This window comes from Typopeltis vanoorti, chromosome 22 (genome assembly GCF_054136105.1).
Source record: "Typopeltis vanoorti isolate ZY-2024b chromosome 22, IOZ_Tvanoo_1.0, whole genome shotgun sequence".
NCBI lineage: Eukaryota > Metazoa > Arthropoda > Arachnida > Uropygi > Thelyphonidae > Typopeltis > Typopeltis vanoorti.
Window position 1 is genome coordinate 61,898,930 of NC_143570.1, and position 26,541 is coordinate 61,925,470.

The 26,541-nt window shown below is 35.5% G+C and overlaps 1 protein-coding gene across 1 annotated transcript in view; it reads right to left on the reverse strand.

Annotated features, from left to right (window-relative positions):
• Positions 1–26,541, reverse strand: part of LOC150094459 (uncharacterized) — a 216,094-nt gene that overhangs the window by 159,922 nt on the left and 29,631 nt on the right. The window contains exon 2 of the mRNA XM_090412323.1: positions 20,917–22,526. Within this exon, the coding sequence (XP_090268449.1) occupies positions 20,917–22,512 (1,596 nt within the window). The 5' untranslated portion in view covers positions 22,513–22,526. The remainder of the gene's footprint in view (positions 1–20,916; positions 22,527–26,541) is intronic.

Here is a 26,541-nt window from a genome sequence, read left to right on the forward strand (position 1 = left end):
CAGTGAGAGCAGGTACCCCAGATGTTTGCTTATACTACAACATCATGGAACTATTACTATCCTGTTCAACACAAGTGAAAGAGAAGGCTTTTCAAATAAGACAGGGATTCTGGGCTCTATGTCATGCACTACATATATCATGAGTAATCTGAGCAAAAGTGGGAAAAATTCAGGTAGTGTAGAACAATGAAGTAATGCTTGACCATCTTCACATGACCCTGATACTTTGAGATGAGGTTAAGTGTTTACATATGAATGAAGAAAGGAAACTTGAGTTAATGGAAGTTAGGCACCAACTAAGAGAAAAACAGATGGTTAAACTCATGAAATATTCAAATAATAAAAGTCACATTTTTTATTATGTCTCCTTTTACACAGTCCATGTATCACTATTTACAATTAAACTATTCTCAGAATATTTTCACTCTTAGCATTGCCCAAAACACAAGCTGTCATTGCATTTTACACTGATGTAATTATTGAGTCGCCTATAGAAATATTATTCATATTTCCTCTTATGTATCACACTATACCTTTTATATTCTTTTACTCTGATTTAATACCACCAAAGTACCCATCACATCACTTTTTTATTTTTTTTATTTTCCACAAAAGCAACTCTCTCTTCTGTTACCACTCAACTAAAATAAGCCTATAAAAATTTAACAACTAATATCATCTGACTTGTAAAACAGGAAGTTAGAAACCTTTCCTTCATGCTTACATGGTGATCAGAATACATCTTAGAAATTATGGAAACAACTACTGTGTTAGAGAAAAACTTCAGTTTAATATAAACCAAAATCACTCAAAATCAAGTTTTGACCTTCACATTAAAGTCATCATCTGAAGTATACACATATATACAAAGAAACAAGATGCACTACAATTCTACATGGTATGCTAAATGGTGTTCCCAAGATATACAAACATAATGTTCTGCTTCGACTGATAGTTGAGCATATAGACAGCCCTAATTATTACCTAGGCAAGAAATTAGCATCAACACTGTAGGTCATTTCCCCTACTATATAAAGAACACACAACACTTCATAAACAAAATTAAAAACATAACACTCAGCAAAATGATTTGCTAGTCAGTTTTGACATTTCTGCCCTTCTCACACATGTCCAAATCAGTGACAATTCTTCCCTTACAGAAAAAATTATAACCCAACATTACGGCTCTTTGCCCACATACTACATTCCGGTTACTTCATATGGCAAAATAATTTTTACCTACAAAAAGAAGGTGTGGCCATGGGCTCACTACTATCCCTCCCAATTGCTAACTTTCGTATGGAAGCTTTTGAACAACGTGTTCTAGATTCTTTTACTTTAAAACCTACAGTTTGGCTTAGATACTTTGATATTTTCATTATCTGGTCACATGGCCACCAAGTGTCAAACACATTCCTTAGCCACTTGAACAAATGAAATTGAAAATCAGAACTTGCTTCTTTCCTGGATACACTGGTCACACGTCTTCCCACAGGTAGTCTATCCTTCACTGTTAACCGCAAACCTACACATATCAGCTTATATACACATGCTAACTCATATCACTACCCTTCTCAAAAACTTGGAGTCATTAACATCCTCAAAAACAGAGCTATAATAATTTGCTTGATTGAACAAGCTCTTAAACAAGAATTACAAATTATTAGCAATACATTTATAAATAATGGCTATAGCAAAAATACTATTAATAAAGTTCTTCATAAAACTTCATCAAAAAAATACAGATTACAGTAAAACCATAGCTATCTCATACATTAACAGAAAGTAATAGAAATACCAGTAATAGAAAAAATTTAAAAATATAAACATAAATGGATGGAACACGTTCAAAGAATGAAAATAGAAAGATTATCAAAACAAGCCTTAAAGGACAAGCCATTAGGAAAAAGAAAACCAGGACGTCCTCTTAAACGATTACTTCTAAGGCCAGAACAGGCCACGCTAGGCTTAAATCCTTGATACGCATGATGATGATGATCCCATACATTAAAGGGTAATCAGAAAAAGTTAGTATAATTCTACACCATTATGATCTTAATGCTACTTTTAAACCATCTACAAAATTATAAACATATTCAACTCCTCGAAGGATCCTCTCCCCCACTGACTCACTCTGGAGTTTAATGTATCTACTGCACCTGAAACTTACCTTATGTAAGGGAAACTGGATGTAAAATCCTATCCATAAAAAATAACACAAATGTCACATTAAATTTAACAATTTTGGTAAAGCATGCCTCTCAGATTATGCTCTTAATACCACCAAATTGATTGGAAAAGTACTTGTTCTTTACATCATACAAAAACCTGGTGTGAACAGAAACCAGAAACTTAAAGAAGTATGTGAAATTTTGATTAACCATCCTAATCCTAACAATAATGGTGGCATAAAAATCCTAAGAATTTGGATGGCACACATTCAGCCCACTTAGTTCTTGAAGTTTTCTAGTAAACTCTGACTTTAGAAATCTAAGCAATTTTTCAGCTTTTATTGGCCACTATCCATACTGGTTTGTTTTCATTTATTCAATTAAATTTAAGTTAACATGTTATTCTATAGCTTAGTTTAATTTTCTAACCTAATAGATAACAATAATAACAGGACTCCAGCTTTGATGTAGTAAGTTTTTTTTTCCCACCAGAGATCAGGCCAATAGTTTTAATGGTTGAGGTCAAAATGTCGAGTGATTATTTTAGTTTATATTAAACTGAAGTTTTACTCTAATATAGTAGTTGTTTCCATAATTTCTAAGATGTAAGGAAGTTAGAAGAATGAAACATTCAAGATATCATCAACCATTCAATTATATACAGCATGCATCGATCTTCTACTTTGCACGAAACAAAATGATGGGCTACTCATGCTAGTTGAAGATTTCCATTTTCTTTAGATATAAACACTTAAAATGAATCAGTCAGAATACCTGTTATAAAATAACTTGATAATATTTTCATTAATTTTATCAATTGCTGCAAATGCACTTTAAAAAAGCTTCATAACTCATAAGACCTTAAGCCTTGACCTTAATAATTACAAGCAGGTTATCACAGGGCCTGGTGATATCATGACCTTGATTACATTATGACTTACTATTCTGATCAACTTATCTTTGTCTGTGGAAACATCATTAACTACAGTACCTAAAAGTTATAACTGACAAGTCTTATCTTTACTTTTGTTTTGGCCTTCAAATGAAATTTCAACAATGGCAGTAACCTTTCTATAGTACCAGATAAAATACTCTATAGAAAACAACTCTCTGCGATCATTTGCAATAAAAAGATCAGTATAACCACATATAATAAAGAAAATAAATTGTATTCTATAATCTATATTCCCAGTTCATTATGAATAGTTATATTGAAAACACATAAGACCAAATATTTTTGTATCAAAAGATGTTTTATTAACTGCTTATATTTTGCTGAATTTCAAATCAGCATCATCAGAGCACAACACAGCTTGTATATGCAACAGTAAGTGAGTAAAACAATACAAGTGTAATGGACAAAAGATCTAAAGTCCTATTTTGGCACTCTCTAATGTTGTATAAAAAAAAAAAATACAGCTATTTTGGAATTGCTCTTAAGAGGTCTGCTGACTCAAAAATAATCCTTCAGATCTGTAAGGACTTCTAAATAGCATATTTGTTTCCTTCCATCTAATCCTGTGTGAAGGGGTGTCCAAAGCATGGCCTGCCAGTCCTGACTTGCCATAGTAATAGTAGTGAATGTATTTTTTATGTTCTTCCAGGTAGATGTTAACTGATCTTCCTGTTTGCCCACAGTAGGCCAAGTCACAGTCACAAGGAACTTCATGCACTCCAGGGTGTGCTAGAGGGTGAAGTTTATCTTTAGGCGAGTGGATCAGAGTTGCTAGTTTAACATAAGGTTTCAATGTGATGTTTCATCAATACTTTGACTATCTTTTCTGATGTACCTCTGACATAGGGAATAGAAATGGTAATGTTGTGTTCCTGTGTATTAGGGGAGGGAGGGGTAATGGGGGATATGTAGTATTTTATCTAATTTGTAGGAACTGTAGCCGTTGGCCAAGAATGTATGGTACAGATATTTGAGTTCTGTGGACAGAGCTGTATTGTTAGAACAAATGGCTTTGGCTCTGTGTGTAAGTGTTTTTAAAATGCCATACTGGACAAGACACTTTGGATGTGTTTGTCACCTAACCTACACAGCCAACACCCCAAAATCCACTTCAGAGTATAAAAAATCTAATAACTGTTTACCATTTCTTGACACATTAGTCACCCCTTTCAGATAGATCACTATCTTTTTCCAATTACAGAAAGCCACCACATGCACACACACAGAAAGATCCTTACATAATAATAATAAACAAACAATCACATCATCACCCAGTCCAATAGTATGACATTTTAAAAACACTTACACACACAGCCAGAGCCATTTGTTCTAACGATACAGTTCTGTCCACAGAACTCAAATATCTGAGCCATATGTTCTTGGCCAATGGCTACACAATTCCTACAAAATAGATAAAATACTACATACCCCATTACCCCTCCCTCCTCTAATACACAGGAACACAAATTTCTATTTCCTATGTCAGAAGTACTGGGTGATTATAAAATAACGTCAAGTGTTCAGAGCCTTCTAGCGAGTAATGTATTGGACGAAACACACCAATATTCGTTAAACGTACACAATGGAACATGGGGATTCGATTTAACGGGAAAAAAAAAGTACCAAAAGTCGCCAACAGGGGAAATTTTGGCACTGTTTACCGAGTAAAATGCATCAATTTGCATTATCACGTTTCTTGTGAGCAATCATGCAATAAAAGGAAAGCCTGTGAGATTTCTTATCATTCGTAGACAAACTGCTTTTCGATGCCTCTTACCTTACATGAGAATGCTTTGTTAGTCAAACTCTATTATCAGCGAAACAATAATGCCAGTGCTTGTCTTCGTAATTTTCGACATATGAAAAATTTATGAAAAGGACCGATTAACGTAACAAACTTACGAAAACTGATTCGCCAATTTGAAACTACTGGAACTCTAGCAGTGCAGGTAGGCAGGGGACACAAACCAATCAATCACCAACAAGTTGAACAAGTTGCAACTGCTGGAACAGGAGATGACGAATGTGCAGAGTACCAGCAGTGCATGAGCAACATGCCGGCAAACGGATATCGCATACACAACGGTGTGGAATATCCTACATTAGATGTTGAAGTTTTACCCCTATAAAATCAGTCATGTTCAAGAATTGCACCCTGGTGATGCAACCACACGAATTGACTTATCTTTGAGATTCTTAGCGTGCATGGAAGTGGATGATGCATGGCCGTGCCAGATTTTATGGAGTGACAAAGCGCACTTTTATTTGAATGGCGATATTAACACATGCAAATGTCACATTTGGGCTGCAACTAATCCGCACGGATGTCTGCAGATGCCTATCCAATCGCCCAAAGTCATAGTGCGGTGCGGATTTAAGGCATCTTTTATCATCGGTGCATACTTTTACGAGGAAAATTGCCAAAAATGAACCAGTGACCTGTTCCGTCAATGCTAACAGGTATGCCAATATGCTATAGAACTTTGTGGTTCCACAAGTGCAGCAAAGAGGATGTCTCGATTCGACCATCTTCATGCAGGATAGTGCACCACCCCACATCGGACTTCAGGTACAGCGTGTTTTGTGACAACATTTCTCTGACAGAAGAATCATTAGTCGTGCATTTCCCACACCATGGCCACCGAGATCGCCTGATCTCAATCCTTGACTTTTCGCTGTGAGGATTTCTTAAAAGCATTGTGTATCAAGGACATGTACCCGATATTCCAACTTTGAAAGATTGAATAATGTTACACGTGAGACAAATCAATTCCGATATGTTGCGAGCCACTGTGGAAAATGTCATGCACTGTATATGCAGTTCCTGGAACATCAGAATGATGGTCATATTGAATCTCATTTGTAATTAACAATAAACGTCATGAAATTGATGTGTGCTGTCTCTCATTTGCCATTTAATCATTCATTAGTCACACCTACTAAAATTAATTTGGCAGTGGCAAAATTTCCCCTGTTGGCAACTTTTGGTACTATTTTTTTCGTTAAATCGAATCCCCATGTTCCACTGTGTACGTCTACCGAATATTGGTGTGTTTCGTCCAATACATTACTCGCTAGAGGGCTCTGAACACTTGACGTCATTTTATAATCACCTGGTACATCAGAAAAGATAATCAAAGTACTGATGAAACATGGTCTTCACATCACGTTCAAACCTCATGACTAGCAACTCTGATCTGCTCGCCTAAGGATATTGGAAATTTATTTTGCACTTGGTTAGACTATAATAAATTTAGTTTAATCCTTTATCCAAGTGTAAGCAAACAAAGTTTGTGCCTGAAAATATCTTCAGGACTGAGGTAAGTAGTGCAACACCAGGCAACTTCAAGCAAAGGTGGACCAAGCTCTCATCACTCTTTGTCTCAGTATCTCTCATAATGCAAAGCACATCTCCTTGCGGACATGTATACTGCTATGCATTAAGGGAAGGGCCAAGACCTCAATAAAGGTAGAAACCGGTCTAGGTAGTGGCCTTCCCTAAATGCATAGCAATATACATGTCCGCAAGGAGAAGCGCTTTGCATTATGGGAGATACTGAGACAGAGTGATGAGAGCTTGGTCCACCTTTGCTTGAAGTTTCCAGGTGTTGCACTACCTTACCTCAGTCCTGAAGATATTTTCAGGCACAAACTTCGTTTGTTTACACTTGGATAAAGGATTAAACTAAATTTATTATCGCCTAAGGATAACTTCACTCTCTAGCACACCCTGGGGTGTATGGAGTTCCCTGTGACTTGGCCTACTATGGGCAAACAGGAAGATAAGAAGATCAATTAATTTCTGCCTAGAAGAACATAAAAAATACATTCGCTACTATTACTATGGCAAGTCAAGACTGACAGACCACGCTTTGGACACCCTTTCACACATGATTAGATGAAAGAAAACGAATATGCTATTTAGAAGTCGTTACCGAAGGATTTTTGAGTCAGCCATGGCTTTATAGAATTCTCCTGACCTGAACAAATATGGTTGCATTAATTTAATCAAGTGCCTTCATAGTGCAATTGGAAGAACGACAGTACACTACGCCCTTCGATTGGAATAGGCCTGTCGCTACGGGAGGAATCTTTATGTGGACGTAGTTGAGTTAGCCGATCTCATACAAAGGTAGCAGGGTTTTTTCTCCCAGAAACTCTGGTTTTTCATTCTGCATACAGACAAATCGGCCCTCCAGAACATACGCAATTTACAGACAAAAAAATACTAGTTGTGTCGGTGGTGTGCAGTAGATGGCATTAATAGAGATGATTGGTTGTAGAGGTTTGGTGGGCGGAGACAGTTGTATATTAGGTGTCTTCCCGCGATGAGTCTTCGGACTCCTTGGAGGTGTCACGAATAATAATAATAATAATTTGCCAAGAATTTGTAATTCTCTAATTGGAGTTGCTCTTATCTTAAGAGCAACTCCAACATAGCTGTAATGTTTCTTTTGTTTCTTTTACACAACATTAGAGGGTGCAAAATAGGACTTTAGATCTTTTGTCCATTACAGTTGTATTGTTTTACTTACTCACTGTCGAGTATACAAGCTGTGTTGTGCTCTGATGATGCTGATTTGAAATTCAGGGAAATAAGCAGTTAATAACACATCTTTTGATAAAAAGGCTCACTGTTGTTAATACCATTAAAAACAATTCACGAATAACTGTCAATACCTAAGCTTATCTGTTAGATTACATAGAAGAATGATTCTGAAAACAAAAAATAACATTAATGGAATCTTTGTTAAGAGATGGTAAGTGGTAAAATGTCATATGCATAAATAATAAATTACACAATAACCACAGTAATTAACTTTCATGAAATAAAGGTACAAATAGTTTGTACTGAAATTAACAGTACATCATCAGTGTAGAACAAACAGTTCAAAGGAATGGAATACAAGTACATAACAGTCGGTGGATTACCAATTAAAAATTGTTGCCGTGTGCTAGAAATTAATATTAATAAAATATTATTAAATAATTCTTAAAAACTATTTCTTTGATGGTTACATAAGATAAGAATCTCCCAAACTTTTGGGGGAAAGAGAGAGAGAGAGAGAGAGACAATCATTTCGATTCAAATTTGGCCGATGTAAAAGGGCTTCACAACTTTCTTTGAAAAGCCATTTGTATTTAAACTTGCATCTGTAGAGAAGACAAGCTTTATCCCACTGGATATTGTGTTTAGTGTCAATACTATGTTGTGCCAGACCAGACATTTGACTTCAACTTGTTTTTCCAGCTGAAATATCCTGAATGTATAACAAATTCAAAAATCTTTGCAATATCTGGAGGGTAATCATCATATAGTAAAATGACAGATAATGGAATATTGGTAAAGAGGGAAACAATATCAAAACTGACTAACAAGTCAGACTCTTGTATTTGAACATCCTTGATTTGTTCAAGAAAATGTGTCGAATTTCTGATGAAAGATCTGGATTGTCCAGTATGGACAGTTAATGAACATAACAGAAATTTAGCAATTCTATAAGTGGGAGCGTCAATATAATTCACGATGGGTCTTACTGGGTAACCTCCTTTATGAATTTTTGGGAGGCCACATAAACAAGGAGTTCTTCCAAAATGAGTTCGCAACTTGTCCACGGTATTTTGATCTCAACTGACAACTTCATCAAGCAGCTTATTTAATTGTTTAATTTGCGATTTTGTAGGGTTATGATCGATTTTTTGACAGGTGGAGGTATCTTGCAAAAGGCAGTCTACTTTTCTTTCATAGTCAGCCTTATCCATTACCACTACCGCTTTTCCTTTATCAGCTTTTGAAATAGATATTTCGCTATTTTTTCTTAATGAGGTCAGCATGCTTTGTTGTTTGTTTATTGTAATGTCTCCAGTCATATTGCAAAGATTTTTGAATTTGTTATACATTCAGGATATTTCAGCTAGAAAAACGATCTATAAACAAGTTGAAGGTACTGCCATGGGTAGCCCTCTATCTCCACCTTTGGAAAATTAGTTTTTGAACCATCTGGAAGACACCTTGTTCTCATCCATTCATCCCCAACCCTCTCTTTGGTTTCGTTATGTTGATGATGTCTTTGCTATTTGGCCGCATGCTGAAGAGGACTTGCATTCCTAAGATCTATAACCTTCACTCACGCATTCAGTTCACCATGGAAAAAGAAAAGGTTGGTGGTTTACCATTCTTGGACATCCTTCTTAAATGCACAGCCTCTGGTAATTTATCAACCAGTGTTTATTGAAAACTTACCTTTACTGGCAGATACATTCATCAAAAGTCTGCTCATCACACCTCTCAACAAATTGGTGTTATCAAGTCTTTAATTAATAGAGCACAAAGTGTGTGCTCCTCTCCTTCAAGCTTACAAAAAGAACTTTTCACTATCAAAAAGTTAATAGAATTCAATGGTTACAACCCTAATCAAATCCAACAGATAATTGACTCCTATGTTCCAACACCTCAGGATTCTTCAACAGACCACAGGGTTCCAATCCCTTATATTTCTCGCATCTCAGAACCGATTGGCAGAATTTTGAAGAAGTATCACCTCATTCCCACATATTTTCCTATAAGCAAAATTTCTCACTCATTGCCATCTACAAAAGACAAACTGGCACCTCTATCATTAGCTGGAGTTTACCAGATACAGTATGAATGCAATTTAGCATACTTTGGAAAAAAAAACAGGCCGTTCTATGGAAAAAAGAATGAAGGAACATCAATATTATATCGAATACATGAAACCTCAAAAGTCTGGTCTGGCACAACATACTATTAACACTAAACACAATATCCAGTGGAATAAAGCTTGTCTTCTCCACAGATGCAAGTTTAAATACGAACGCCTTTTCAAGGAAAGTTGCGAAGCCCTTTTACATCGGCCAAATTTGAATCAAAATGATTGTCTCTCTCTCCCAAAAGTTTGGGAGATTCTTATCTTATGTAACCATCAAAGAAATAGTTTTTAAGAATTATTTAATAACATTTTATTCATATTAATTTCTAGTATACGGCAACAATTTTTAATTGGTAATCCACTGACTGTTATGTACTTTGTATTCCATTCCATTGAACTGTTTGTTCTACACTAATGATGTTGTAAAAATAATCATAATTTAAAATTCTGAATATTTTTACGAATTGTTTATTAGTTTTGTTTTCATAACACGCATTGTCGGCACTTGCGATGTGCCCATTATTGATGTTATTTTGTTAAAATGAAATGTAAAGCAGTTAAAAAATTGATGTACGTACCGGATTTGAATAGTTGCGTTACTTTAAACAATTTTATTGTAGTTTAAAATATTAAGTGTTGTGTTTTATGAAGATATTCTCTTGTCACTAATGGAGACAACATGTCAGCCATTATATTTAGTTTCTTGCTTGCCATTTCCAAAGAGTGCGCATGCTCGCTGAGAAGTTTGATGTGTGATTGACAGCTGACAAGAGAGCATTCAGTATCAGAGTAACAGAGATTAACAAGAAGAGTGTTCGGAGAGAAAATTAGAACACAGGCTGGCAGATATTTAGATTCGGAGGAAATTGTTTTTTTTTATGCAACAGTCGGAGGAAAATTAATAGTATATTCCGAAAAAGGAATCATGGAACTATGAAGTTTCAAAGTGGAATAAGTATTGATATATAAAAGAAAATATTGCTATGGATCGTTTTAAAAGGAATATTTGAGGAAACGCTAATTGGAAGATTAGTAGTAGATTCTGAAAAGGAATCTTAAACTGTGAATTTTTTAAAGTGGAAGAGTTAACTGTCAATAAGCATTAGTGAATAAAAGAAGAAATTGCTATTTACGTTCTAAAGGAATGTTCGTGGAAACGCTAACTGGGAAGTTTCAGCTTTATTAAGGATGCTGGATCTAACTATTATTTCTACTGAAAAGAAGACAGAATTGAGTCAGGAAAAATTAACGTGTGCTACATGAGTGATGAGAAAAGATCCTATGAAAATGAAGAATAAAGTCATATATCTTCGGAAAAGGGCCTTGACAGAGAAAGAAAATGGCTATGAACATTTTGTCATTGTGAAAACAAAGTGTTTAGTCTAGTCTTAATTGTAAGCTTATTTTTAAAAAGGCCTTGGATCCAATTAATTCTGTAGTTATAGTTATGTAATGTTGTTTGAAGTGTGTATGTATATATATATATATATATATATTGTTTTTGCTTTAGTAAATGGTTTATTTTGTATTTTTGTCTTGAGTCAGTGATTTATTTGGATTCTGAAAGCAACAGTAAAAAAGAGGTCATTGCACCAATCGGAGTGAACGCTTGTGCAATATAATATATAGGTACATTGAAAAAAAAACTGTTAGAAACAGAGATTAAATAATACAAATAATCTCATAAATAACAATGTACTGTTAATTTCAGTACATTGTTATTTGTCCTGAATAGACTTCCTAAAAACTAGGAAGTCCATTCAGGCTGCAAACTAGAGTGGCAATAAAATTATAAAAATAATATGAATAATCATTGAATAATACTATTCCTGTTTAACCCTTTAACCAAGTGTAAGTAAACAAAGTTTACATGTGAAGTATCTTCATAACTAGATTACTTGTATATAGGAGCTAATGACTTCACATCAACTGCCTTAGTATTCTATAAAGAAAAGCACATTTCTTTGAAGAATTGCATAATGCTATGCATTAAGGGAGGGTCAGTACCTAGCTCAGTCTTGACCTTTATTGAGGTCTCATCAGTGGGAGCCAGACTAAGAAGGATACTAAGGTTGAATTAATGCATGTCATATTTCTCATATATAAGAAACAAAAAATGTGTAACACTTTGGATCGCAAACAGTTGTAGAAATTTTTTTTAAATTTGACTAGAAAGTAATGTATGACATCATTAATTGAATAAATTAATGCAGAAGTCATTAACTGAATTAAATAAAAGATTAAACAAGAATATAATTTCTTACAAGTATGATTTACTTTCTAGCTAACTGAAAAATTTTTCTACAATGATGAATAATCACTGTTCTCCATAATATATAAATAACAGTAGACCTGCATAGTCACACCCATCATACGCGATTCTATTCGGCCAGCAACATAGCTACCATATTATACTTTAAATTCATTCATGCTCCAAGCATTTAAAACACTCACTACAGCATTCCACTCACCTGCTTTCCTCAGAAAGTTTACTCCTCACTCCAATGTTTACTATAGTCTTACAATCTCTAAGGATGACCTCTCATTCTCTCATCCCCCACTATGCATAGCCCCCAATATTCAACTTAACTTAAATGTCTATCATATCATCCCTTTTCAGTATAACCACTAAACTGAGATTTATATCTTTTGAAATGCTTTCCATAACCAATGCTACAGAGTCCTGATTTCATTACTCATCTCTAGAATTGTTCCAGATCTTCCTTATCACAGCAGAAATGGGTGATGAAATCTATAATAAAAGTCCAGATGTAGTCTGATCAAGACCTTGTAATGTGATTCATATTGATGTTTAGTGGAGAAAACACATATCTAGAAAAAAAAAATTATTAAATTTAGCTAATAAATTATTAATCCAACATTTTGCCCTGGTGACCACCTGGACACAAAAAAAATATAACTAAGCACATACATGCCAGCACACTAGCAAGAATGCAAACACAGACTGAGCATGAAAGGTAGGATCCTACAGTCCTAATTGGTGCCATCTATGGATCTGGCGATGAAATCATGCTGAAGGCCTCCCATATAATGTCTTGTATAAAAAGATTTCGGTGTTGTTGGTTATTCATGAATGCTTCATAGTATAAACTACCAACAGAAGAAAAAATATAATTTACTGGACTTAATATATCATTAGTTTTTCTACCCAGCATCTTCAGAACAGAAATTACAATTGTGACAAACACAACACTCACTATAACATTGTAAAAATAATTCAAATTGTAACTGAAAATGAACTAATGTCCTAAGATGCCACTCTTTGTGACCAGATATCCACAAGTTAATTTGGAAATGTAGGTTATTAGATCTCGGAATGACCATCCCAGGCCTTTGACAAATTAATGCAGCCATACCGTGTTGAGGTTGGGAGAGTGCTTCACAGAGAAAGCTGATTCTACAAATATTCTCTCAGACTTATTCCGTGTATTCTTCCATTTAATCCTATATGAAGAGTTATCCTGAGTAATGTCTGCCAGTCCCAACTTGCCACAGAGATTAGTGTAACACATGCTCTTCAAGGCAGATGGTTACTGATTAACAGTCTATTCAAAGTAGGCTAAACTGCAGACACATGGAACCTTTATACACTCCAGGATGGGAAAGAGGATGAAAATGATCTTGAGAACAGATGTAGGTAGCTGCATGAGTTGCTTGAAAGTGGCAAGAAAATCATATTTGCAGCTATCTTTTCTAATGTACCCTGAATAGAAAAGATTATCATTATTACGGGCAACTCCAAGTAGTACATAGACTCATCGAGGGAGGCCCTAACATCATGTCAAGAACAACTATTCGACATTCACACAGTATCTATCATACTTGGCCTTGAACTGATTTACAGTCATGGCACCCACAACAGACTCTGGCAGCTTATTCAACTCATTCACCACTCTCCAAGTAAAAAACCTAGCTCAAACACCCTTGCCCAGCTTCCACGTATGGTCCCTAGTTCTCCCACCACCAGTCCTATTCTCAAAAATATCTTCTGAATTAATCTTATAGAAACCCTTCAGTAATTTGAATGTCTCAATCACATCACCCCTTTTCTGCCTATCCACCAATTTCTACAACCCACAAATCTTCAACCTGTTCTCATAAGGTTCATTCCATAGACCTGCTATCATCTTGGTCACTTGTCTCTAGATCCTCTCCACCTCCTCCCCATCCATAAGACATCCTGGCACCCATATCTGTGCACAGTAGTCTAGATGGGGTCTTATCAAGGCTCGATACAAAGGAACAATAACCTGTTTGTCTCTGCTTGTTAAAGTATTTTTCAGCAACCAAGTGATTTGATGAGCTAATTTAGCCACTTTTGCGATGTGTCCCCTAAACTTCAACTCCCTATCCAACAACACTCCCAAATCCCTGGCCTCGTCAATCTCCTGGAGTACAGTTCCACCAATGCGATATACTGCTGCTAATCTTTTCACCCCAAAATACATAACCTTACATTTTGTCACATTAAATTGACATCCATTCTCCTTAGCCCAGTCCTCCAAACTATTCAAATCATCCTGCAAAATTTTGACATCCTGTGCACTCACTATTGCTCTACCCAACTTTGCATCATCAGCAAACAAATGAACAGTTCCTCTCAGATCCTTTCCTATATCGTTAATGAATAATTAAATAGTAGTGGTCCAAGAACAGAACTCTGCAGCACACCACTAGTCACATGTTGTCTTTTGGACTCTACCCGTGAATAAACCACTCTCTGATATCTCTCCATCAACCACCCTCCTATCCATCCCCATATGCTGCAGTTTACTGATTAGAATTCCATGTGGTATCCTGTCAAAGGCCTAAGCAAGGTCCAGTAGAATCACAGTAAACCCATTATCCTTATCCAGTTCAGCCATCACTGCGTTATAAAACGTGAGCAAGTTACTGAGGCATGATCTACCCTTCACAAAACCATGCTGTCCCCCATACAGTATCCCATTTTCATCTATCCAATTCTGTATTTTCCTCGACTATTTTCTCCAAGACCTTGACAACGATTCCTGATATGCTGATCGGTCGGTAATTTACAACAGCAGTCTTGGAACCTCCTTTATGCAGTGGAACTTACAGATTAGAATAACCCAGACCCAAGACTCAAATTAAACAAAATGGTCAAGCGCACCGACAATTCTTTAGCCATTTCATGTACAACACGAGCTGGTATACCATCCAATCCCACAGATGTATTGACATTGAGGTTTTGTAATAGATTATTCACCTCCACTTCATTCACCAAAATTCCCGTATAAGCTGTTGGTTCTTTCATTCCTGCAATGTCACAAACTGGATGATATACTCTTGCAAAGTGCTTGCTCAGTAATTCCACTATATCAACTGATTCGGTTACCTCCCTACCATCGGCATTCTTTAAAATCATTCTGCCGTATACATTTTTTCTTTTACTTGCAACATATCGAAAAAACTGTTTGGGATTCTCTTTAGCCTGCATGGCTAATGTTCTTTCATAATCCGCTTTTGCTTTTCTTACCACACTTGTTACCCTTCTCGCCTGCGCTTTATACCGTTCATGTACCTACCGGTCACCTTTCTGCTTAAATTCCCTTAAATTAGATGGAAGTGATTTTGTGTGTTGGCTACAGAAGAGATGGGATACATGCAATATTTTGTTGCATATACACAACTTTTTTTTTTTTTTTTTTTTACTTTTGAGAGAAATTTGTAACATGAAATTAAGAATTATCTACACATTAGCACAAAAAAGGTATATTTATTATACTGCCAGATATTTCAGTTGAAAATAACAAACTATCATCAGTGGCTAAACAGAAACAGTTTTTTACAAGGTAGATACAAACAACTGATCATTCAAAATTAGAACGAGTTGTGTGATGTGACATCGTTAATCATGATATCATTTCACTGAAGAATGGCAAACATAAGAGTGCAGAATAGTTACATGTATAAATTTACAATGTTATACAAAAAACTTAATTTATAAAATCATACTAAAGATATCATTAGGTTGTAGTATCTAGAGGGTCTTCATTAAAAATACATTAATTTAAAAAAAAAATAAATGTGTTATTCGGATCAAACTTTCCCATATTTCTGACACAGATAGGCAGTCATTACAATTCAGGTTAGGGTGAGGAAGTAAGGCCTTAGCACTCTCTTTGAATAGGCGTTCGAATTTATGCCGACATCTGTGTAGAAGGCGAGTTTTGGACCAGAGAACGTTGTGCTTTGTCTCTATTCTGTGTTACGCCAATCCAAACTTACCGGATTTGTTGTGAAGAATATAAGATTGATGTTCTTGTATTTTTCTATAGAGCGTCCGGTTTGTCCAAAGTAAGAAAGATGGCAGTCACATGGAACTTAGTTTACCCCAGACAGAGACATAGTTGAGCGTTTATCTTTAGATGAAGGGAAATATGTGGATATTTTATTAATAGGAATATAAGTAGCTGTTAGATCATGTTTTTTTTTTTAAATTCTTGAAATTGGTTCTGAAATTCTGGAGATATATGGGATTGGAACTCTATGTATTGCTTCATTGTTGTTTTGGTTTGGCTTGTAGGAGTCGAACAGACGTATATTCTACACAACATCTGTTCAGGATTAACCATTCTGTCAGGCAATTAATTCGATATCAAGAAATCCATAGTTACTTGTCAGTCACAGGTCACTGAGCCTAAACTGAAAAGAGAGTGCAGGATTTTATTGCTTAATATAGAGTATATAAAAATTAAAGACTAGTTACGTCATTACATGAGGTATCACTTGGAAAGTGACTAAGTTTATGAATGTTCCATTCAGAAATGGTTACATGCTGAACTACAAAGCAGAAAATTATGACCAACTGATGAGTATACTGAGTTCAGTGGAATGGAATCGGTTGCTGGATGGAAAGAATATCGACAGTGCATGGGAAGCATTTAAACAATACTTAAATAATGCAATATCAGAATGTGTCCCGAGAGTTTGAAGAATAAATAGAGTATGAGTCAAATGGATGTATAGTCTTATTAATCAAGAGATTCGTAAGAAAAGGATGATGTGAAAGGAATACCGTATGCATAAGGATATCTTCTGCTATGAACGTTATAAGCAGCAGCCTAGAATAGTCACAACTGTTGTACGGAAAGCAAAGTCTGATTATGAAAAGAAACTGGCTCTGTGTGCTAAAGACAACCCACAAGAATTCTATCGATATGCTGCAAGTAAAAGAAAGAATGAATATGAAAGAATAACTCTTCTAAATCCAGATGGCAAGGGTTACAGATGCAGAAGAGGCTGTCCAGTTAATGAGTGGCCATTTTGTTAAAAGCTATCAACCTAGTGAACGCAACATTGAGCTCACTGTTAACTCTTCACTAGATGAAGAAATGCAGGTTTGTGAAGCCGAGGTATTAGAGCTGTTGCACAAACTGAATAAGAATTCAGCAACAGGGACTGATGGAATATCCGCACGTGTGCTAAAAGAGTGTTCAGCTGAACTGGCCATTCCTTTGATCAAGGTTGTTTAATATGCGTCTCAGAACAGGGAGGATTCCACAGGAATGGAAGGAATGTATGGCAATTCTATTGCAAAAAGGTGGTGCAAAGACCGATGTATCCAACTATCGACCAATTAGTATCTAGGGTTGGTGAAGATTTTGGAAAAAACTGTTGACCGTGAATCTCTACTTTGCAATGAACAACATGGGTTTACTAAGGGAAGGTAATGTTTTAGCAACTTGCTCACATTCTATGACAATGTTACCATTGAACTAGACAAGGGGAATGGATACTTTTGGATTTTGCTAAGGCTTTTGACAGAATACAGCATGACAGACTGCTGAATAAATTGGAGAAAATAGATTTGTTTGGGTTATACAATATTAGCATGGATAAGAGGATGGCTGACAGACAGATATCAAAAAGTGGTATACGGGGGATCTGAGTCTGCAAGGTTTCAGGTAACAAGTGGTATACAACAAGGATCAGTGCTTGGTCCACTGTTATTGAATCTGTACATTAATGATATTGGGAAGGATTTAACAAGTGGTGACAGACAGTTATTTGCAAATGATGCAAAGATAGGTAGGGTAATCATGAATGCTGCTGATATGCAGTCTTTGCAGAATGATTTGAATAGGATGAAATTGTGGGCATGGGAAAATGGGTATCAGTTCAATGTCAGCCTCAACATCCCTAGCCTCATCAGAAACTGATGAGGCTAGGGATCTTGGATGATAATAGATAGGCAAAGATTGCAAATACAACTCAAAAGATAATTGAAATGCTGAAACAAACGTTCACATGTAAAGATAAGGATGTTATTTTGCCTCTTTACAAGGCCTTGATAAGACCTCACTTGGACTATTGTGTGCAGGTCTGGTCTCCTGGTTTTCGTTGCGATTCTGATATATTGGAGATAGTACAAAGGAGATGTTAAAAAATGATATCTGGATTGTGCAATACTATTATGAAGACAGATTAAGAATTTGTAGACTGCAGACACTAGCAAACAGGAGAAAGAGGGGCGATATGATTGCGACTTACAAACTTCTGAAAGGGTCATACAGGATTTCAACTGATGGAATTTTTCAATTTATGTAGGGTGGGGAAAGAACGAGAAGGCATCCTTGGAAACTGAGAATGAAGGCTGCCAAGAAGGGTGTGAGGGCTAGATTTTTCTCTCAGAGGTGGTGCGTGATTGGAATGGATTGCCTTTGGATGTTGCGAGTCCAAGCAGTGTGAATGAATTCAAGAATAAGTACGATAGCTAGCGTGTGTATTACGTGGCCTCCCTCGATGAGTCTCTGACTCCCTTGAGGTCTCTCTTAATAATAATAATATCTGTTCTCATATGGAGAACAAATATACTCCATATTAAGGTCAAAATATCGAGCAATTAACAAGTTACATAACATTGAAAGAAAGAATATCAATATTTGTTAAACTAGTTTAATGCAAAGATAATACTGTTCGTAAGAAACTACAAATATAAGATAGTTTTAAAATATTCCTTTTTCTCGAGTATCCCCTGAACATGAATAAACCACACGCACTGATTATTTTTTGTCCACTCCATGATTTCAACAGAAGAAACAATGAACCAAAAACGTATTCACTTGTTATGTGCATATAATCAGAGTACTGAATGTGTAATTAAAGCTTCATGCTTATTTTAACCAAATATTAAAATTATGCAAGAAAATTGTCAAAAATCTGCCCTAGTTAGATATCTTTCAAATGCCAATCGATACATGCTCACTGGTTGCAGCACTGATGCGAATCCTCTTCAAATGATCTACATTTTTTCTTCTTATGAATATAACTTTTTCAGTCAAACATCACTAGGTAACATGACATCTAAGTAGGTGGGTGAGGTGCAACTTTCTAAGATGCTGCTCAAAGATTTGTGACTGAAGATTGCTGTTACTGTTGTATATTCAAAAGGGAAAAAATTCACTCTTTTTGGCATTACAAGACAATGAAAATAGTTAAATATAATCTTCCATCTCTTTGTCAAAAGCATAAACAGTTAACAGCTGAGTACTTGGCTGAAACTGAATATTCAAACAATTTTAGGCAATGTGATAGTCTTTTGTTACTCATTTCCTGTTTTTTTCCAGAATAAACACTTGTCTTGGGATTCACGTCCTTTATCACTCTGATTACATAAATCCTACATCATACACAAATGTGCTATCTGACTTTCAATATGATCAAGACTTTTGGCAATCTCTTTCAGTGCATTTTCTGGCATGCACTTTACCTTGTTCACTTTTCACCCTTTGTAATGAATACATCACAAACACATTCTCTCTCACACACACACACAAACAAAATTATGCCTTTTGAAAAATCTTGAAATGTCTTGACCACCAAAATACTTATGCCTCGCCGGCAATTGGCTATACTAAAATTCATTTATATTATTATTATTATTTCAGGCTACTCCAGGGAGTCCTCAGACTCATCGAGGGAGGCCCTAAACATCATGTCCACACAACTATTCGACATTCTCACAGTATCTATCATACCTTGCCTTGAACTCGCTCACTGTCATAGCACCCACGACAGACTCTGGCAGCTTATTCCACTCATTTACCACTCTAAAAGTAAAGAACCCAGCTCTAACACCCTTGCTAACCCACTCTTGCCCAGCTTCCATAGGTGTCCCCTAGTTCTCCCACCACCAGTCCTGATCTCCAAAAATATCCTCTGAATTAATCCTATAGAATCCTTTTAGCAATTTGAATGTCTCAATCATATCTCCCCTTTTCCGCCTATCAACTAGTTTCTGCAACCCACAAATCTTCAACCTGTTCTCATATGGTTCATTCCATAGACCTGCTATCATCTTAGTCACTCGCCTCTGGATCCTCTCCATCTCCTCCACATCAAGAAGGAACCGAGTTGACCAAATCTGGGCACAGTAGTCGAGATGAGGTCTTATCAGGGCTCGGTACAGAGGTACAATAACTTGCTTGTCTCTGCTCGTCAAGGTATTTTTCAACAACCAAGTGAGTCGATAAGCTGATTTAGCTACTTTTGCAATGTGCCCCCTAAACTTCATCTCCCTATCCACCAACACTCCCAAGTCCCTGGCCTCATCAATCTCTTGGAGTACAGTTCCACCAATGTGGTATACTGCTGCTAATCTTTTCACCCCAAAATGCATAACCTTACATTTTGTCACATTAAATTGACATCCATTCTCCTTGGCCCAGAACTCAAATCTATCTAAGTCATCCTGCAAGACTTTGACATCTTCTGTATTCACTATCGCCCTATCCAACTTTGCATCATCAGCGAACAAATGAACTGTTCCACTTAGATCCTTCCCTATATCGTTAATGAACAGATTAAACAGCCGTGGTCCAAGAACAGAACCCTGCGGCACACCACTAGTCACAGGTTGTCTTTTGGAGTCTACTCCTGAATAAACTACTCTTTGATATCTCTCCATCAACCACAGATATTATAGATATTACAAAAAATTAATAAATAAATAAAAAATAAAATACACATTCTCACTTACTTTCTCACATACAGACTTATGAAAACAAAAGCAGTCCAAGAATTAATATACAAGAAGAGTTTACTGTATTCAAATATCTGAATATACAAAATTTACCTTTTGGTTTTCTTTTGTTGCCATTTTCTGAGAAGGAAGGTCTTTAGAATTCTGAATGTCATCTGTTATCTCCCATTCACCATGCATCTGTCCTAACATTCTCTTCAGCAGTTCCATATCCTGAACACTCTCAGAAGGTTTATCTTTATGATCAATAGAACTTTTAGTTTTTAACATTTCAAATTTCTTCCCATTTTCCGACTTAGTGGTGGAGTTGTCTATTATCACTGAAGGAGAACCTGAAAGAGTTGTAACTGAAGAAGCATTTACTTCATTTTTGTCGTTTGAATTTTGCATGCCCGAATCCACAGATGTAAATTCTTCCTCATCCTCATCTAGTATTACAAATTCCTCTTCATCACCAATTTTGATAGTAGGACTAGTCTTTGTATTTTGAGATTTTTTTTTTGGATTTCCTTTTAGCATATGTTTATGGCAAAGCTTTCGTGTACTATTAGTATCATAATTTTTGTCTACTGTTCTGGTATGCTTCTTTTCTTTAAGTCTTTCAGCCTTCTGTTCTTTAGTTTTTGCCATCTGCTTTCTTCTTTCAGTCTTTTGATCAGAACCTCTATTTGTATTTTGGATATTTCTCCACTTTTTCATTACTTTTCTAGATAGGCATGTTTTTGTTCTCAAATAATTTTTGCTCCTCCTCAAAATATACTGATATGATCTAAAACTAGTAACAAAAGAACTTATGCTTCTTATATCATTCTGCAATTTCTTATCTTCTACTTCCTGCTTACTTGTATCTCCAGAAGTGGTATCAAGTATATTTGGCTTTTCACCAGAAGTCTTAGAATTTGTGTCAACATCATCCTTTTTATTGTGAGTCTTCCCATCAAGTTTTCTGTCTTGGGCCTTCAGTTTGTAAACTACATCATCATTCTGAACTGATGCTAATTCTTTCCTGTTAATTCGTTTCCTTCTAGACAATGCATAATCAGGTTTCCTATTTATATCACCTGCTGGTCTTGTGCTGAAATTTGCACTCCAATCCCTTGTTTGTTTTGAAAATATTTCTCCATGTGCTCTTTGGCCACAATTTATGGAATCCCAGTGACTGCCAGAAGCATATTCTACTACCCTGAAGCGATCAGACTCGTTTGCTGGATGCCCAGGTGTATCACATGTATGTCCAGAAGCCCCATGAGTTCTGTTCCAGTAATCACTATATGCATTGTGCACTTCAGAATATTCTCTCTGTACATAATCACTATTTATCCCATCCCAGAGGTCATGATGTGGATAATGCAATGCAGGAGACACTCTTTCACCCTGTCCAGAAGTACCACTTTTCCAAGCATTTGAATCATAACGGGGTATGTGGTAGTAATCATTTACTGTATAAGAATGCCCTCTGGGTCTTTCGTCCATTGCAGTCACTTCAGTTGAATAAATACAATTCTCATTTTGAGTCAAAGATGTATTGACAAAATTTCTGTCTTGATCCAAAAAACATCGAGTTCTGTAAGGATCTCCTGTATATTCTCTGTAATTGTTGTTTCTTTGCAAGCTTCCAAATTCAACTGGCAAGTCACTCCGATTCCTGGCATGTTTGGGCTTGCCTCTCAGATTTCTGTATGCTGACATAATGAAAGAAAAACCTATAATAAAAATACAAAAATAAATAATAAATTACCAAAGACAATATTAAAATAAATTTTGAAATTCATATTTACATTTAGACGAGATACAGAATTCAATTATTATATGAATACCAATAATCCAACTAGCTAAACCATCAAAGTATAACAATATACCTTGCATCCACCAGATGCAATATACCTTGTTTTTTTGGTGTGTATGTGTGTGTGCAGTTCTGCAGATTAACAGTAGCATAACGAGTAGGAATTTGTATGACTATTAACTGCTTTCTTTGATGAAGTAACCAATATCATTCTAGCAGCTGGAATTCAGTAGGATTCCTATTTTATGGATCCACAATTAAAATGGTTTCTTCAAGTCTAGCTTAAACACTTTTAAATTTTTTTTTTATTAGGTGGAAAGAGAGGAACTGTCATTTCATAGATTACATATGCAAAATTATGATGCATATTATGACAGTATATCTCAAATTATCAACATACAGCAATAATCACCTGAAGAATTATTATTAATAACAATTCTTCAGGTAAACCGAATGGCCAACATCCTAAACAAATACTAAAAATACAAGCCAATTGGAAAGAGAAGGCAGGGTAGACCTCGAAAAAGGATATTGGATGGACAATGAGACCGGAAAAGACCAATATGGTCTATACCCGTAATTAGTGTTATGATGATGATAATAATTCGTAAACAAGAGTAAGCTGAAAAGTATGCTCTTTGCATTACGAAATCTTAAATATATAACTAAGTGTGTGTGTGTGTGTGTGTGTGTGTGTATATATATATATATATATATATATATGATTTCATAATACCTTGTATAACACCTAAATATTGTACATCATTCATAGATTTTCATGCAATTTTTTTTGTTTTCAATAAAATACATTTTTGTTGCACTTTTTGTTGCTGAAGTTCATAACTATGCCCAATGCAAACAAAAATGTATGCAGAAATTAATCAAGTTCCTAGTCAAATTAGAAAAAAAAAGCCTGTGAAAATTTATCAAAAAAACTACTCAAATGAGAATGGTGCAAAAAATTAATATCAGTAATGTCAGAACATAGGTTAGCAAAAAACATAATTTAGAAGATCAGATAGACCACTATATACCACAACTGATAAATGTCAAGATTCCTGAAGGAATTCTGTAAGACTGCAAAAAAAATTCTCCTCAGAAAGCTAGAATACCACAGCACTTACAAGTGAAATGAAGATAAAAGGTTTGTGCACATCTTTCAAAGGCCTACTTCAAAAATGCTCTTCAGTTTTCGAAATGTGTCATTACTGATGAGATCTGATATAGCACTATGCTAGAATCTAAACATTTGCACTGTCCCCCCCCCCCACACACACATATACAATCCCGGTTCACCTGCATTCAAAAATAGTATAAAAAAAGTCTGAGTGTGTGAGACTGAAAAAAGGGAAAGGCAACCTAAAATCAGATTTAATTTATGTTAATAGTTAATAACCATTCCTTGATGTTGCTGCTGAAGCACTGTGCAGTGTGGCCATAGTTGTTTCAATACCAATTGCGAAATTCCAAGAGTTTTAACTCATGATTTATGAAATATCACATGAATGTTTAATTAACTAACAACAAGTGATTGTGATTTATATCAACTATGAATAATTAACATGGTTTCACTCACAGACTTTTACTGATTAAAACTGAATGTTACTAGCATGCTTTGCTGTCTTTATAGTTGACAACTTCTTCAGAAAGATATTTAACACAAAAAAAAATTGAATCTTTCCAACAGCCATTATTTCTAGAAACTGAAAAATACTGGATGACAGTTTAATCACAAGTATCATTAGGCACATCATGAGCTTGTACAATGTTGTGCAAACTCTGTATGTGACTGCTGGCATAAGAGGGGTTGTGAATGTCACATACAGTAATTAATGATTCTAGAGGTTATGAAGTCCTTGGTTTCTATTTAGTGTGCCATGCAAGACCTTGGAAACTCCTTGAAAAATCTGACAAAGTATTCACTACTAGGCAACACATGGAGGATGCTTATCAAGTGCTATTCTGTAAGGGTGTATAGTGTGGATATACTGTGAGGATATACAAGTCTTCTTTCTTCTCTCATTTTCAAGATCGTCGACATGTCATTTTTATTTATTTACTTTTTTAATTTATTTTGAAACTTCTCCCAGTTTGACCCACATGCACCTTTCTGCAGGATCAAGGAATCGTGTATATACACCAGGATATTTGTAGAATGGAATGCTGTCATTAGGAGAATGCAAAAAATTTTGCATGATGAAGGCTGTTCTGACATTGACTGATTTTAGTAATTGAGCTATTTTCTCTTGATATGTTAGCAACATATGGCAAGGAGCCACTCCTTTGTAACTGATTTCCAGGTTAACACAGGACAATTCACTGGAAAATAACATTATTTAGTAACTTCTTTAAGTAGCCATTTTGGAGGAACTGACAAAACAGAATTTGAAATTCTTCTTTTAATTTCATTATTCTTGGAGTATACTGAAAGCTCTATTTTTAAGGTTCTGATAATATCTAATTTTTGTTGGGGATGATGTAAAGAGTCTGCATGTAAGTACCTACCTATATGGGTTGACATCATGTCCTCGTGTGGGACACACTCCAAAAGTTAATGATGGCTGGGTTTGAAAAAGCCATTAATTTTCTATCACGTGATGAAACATGAACCACAAGATTACTTAGCGCTTCCTTTATATTAAAAAGTTGTCTACCAAAAAGAAAATCACGGCATTAGAGAAGAATGCTTTAAGAAGTTTACATGACAAATTAAATCACCATACTTAAAGCAGACAAAAGAAATTCAATAGTCATTTTAAACAGTGTGGATTATAACAACAATATTGCATCTACATTATTGGACTCTTCCACTTATTCAGAAATGGACCACGATTCCACTTGGTCATCACACACAAAAACTAATGATACAATCTCCTTCCATGTTTCCCCTTCATATGTTAGGACAGGAAGTATGCACTGGTCAAAAGCTTTCCCTTTTAGACTCATAGGGATGTCACTTCTGAATATGTCTCTCATTTTCCCATAAACCATCCATCCAAGGTGAATTCTTCGTTCAATCTCTTTTCTTTGGCACTCCTCAAAGGATAACAATTGGCCCAAATACACATATGAAGCAACTTGTTCTATTTCATGGTTTTAAACTTTGACAGTTCTATGGTAATCTATTTATTCATCATTATTCTTGTTTTTTCTTTATTTATTTGTAATCCAATTACTATGGAGGCTTCATTTAGCCTTTCTTCCAGATCTTCAAGATTATCTGCTATTAGGACAATATCACATGCAAATTTCAGATGATCCAGCCTTACTCCATTTATGTTTATTCCTTTTGTTTCCCAATCAAGGCTTCTAAAGACTCGTCTAGTGCAGCTGTAAATAATTTGGGAGATATGGTGTCGCCTTGCCAGATGCCTTTTAGTATTGGGAACTTTTCGCTGTTTTTATATAATTTAATTACAGAAGTGGCATTATTATAAATATGTTTTAGTGCTTCAATATATGGTTTCTCAGTTTCCTGGGTTTCAAGTGCTTTTAGTGTTGCAGTTGTTTTAACTAAATCAAACGCTTTTTTGTAGTCTATGTAGGCCAGACATAAGGGTTTATTGTATTCAATTGATTTATCAATGAGCTGTCTTAATGTATGAATATGGTCCAAAGTATTGGACCATATTCACTTTATGAACAAGCTGGATTTAGAAAGAATCCAGCTTGTTCACAGGATTGCATTCCCTCTAGTTTAGATTTTATTCTATTATTTATAATTTTTGTGAAAACTTTATATATGGTGTGGAGTAGGTTTATAGGTCTGTAGTTTTTAATTTCTTCCTTATTGCCTTTTTTAAAAATTAATATTAGAAGTGAATTGTTCCAATTTTTTGGAATTTTTCTCTGTTTTAGGGATTTATTAAAGAGTTTAGTCAGCTGTTTGATGACAGGACTTCCTCCCAGTTTTAAGAAGTCTACCAAAATTC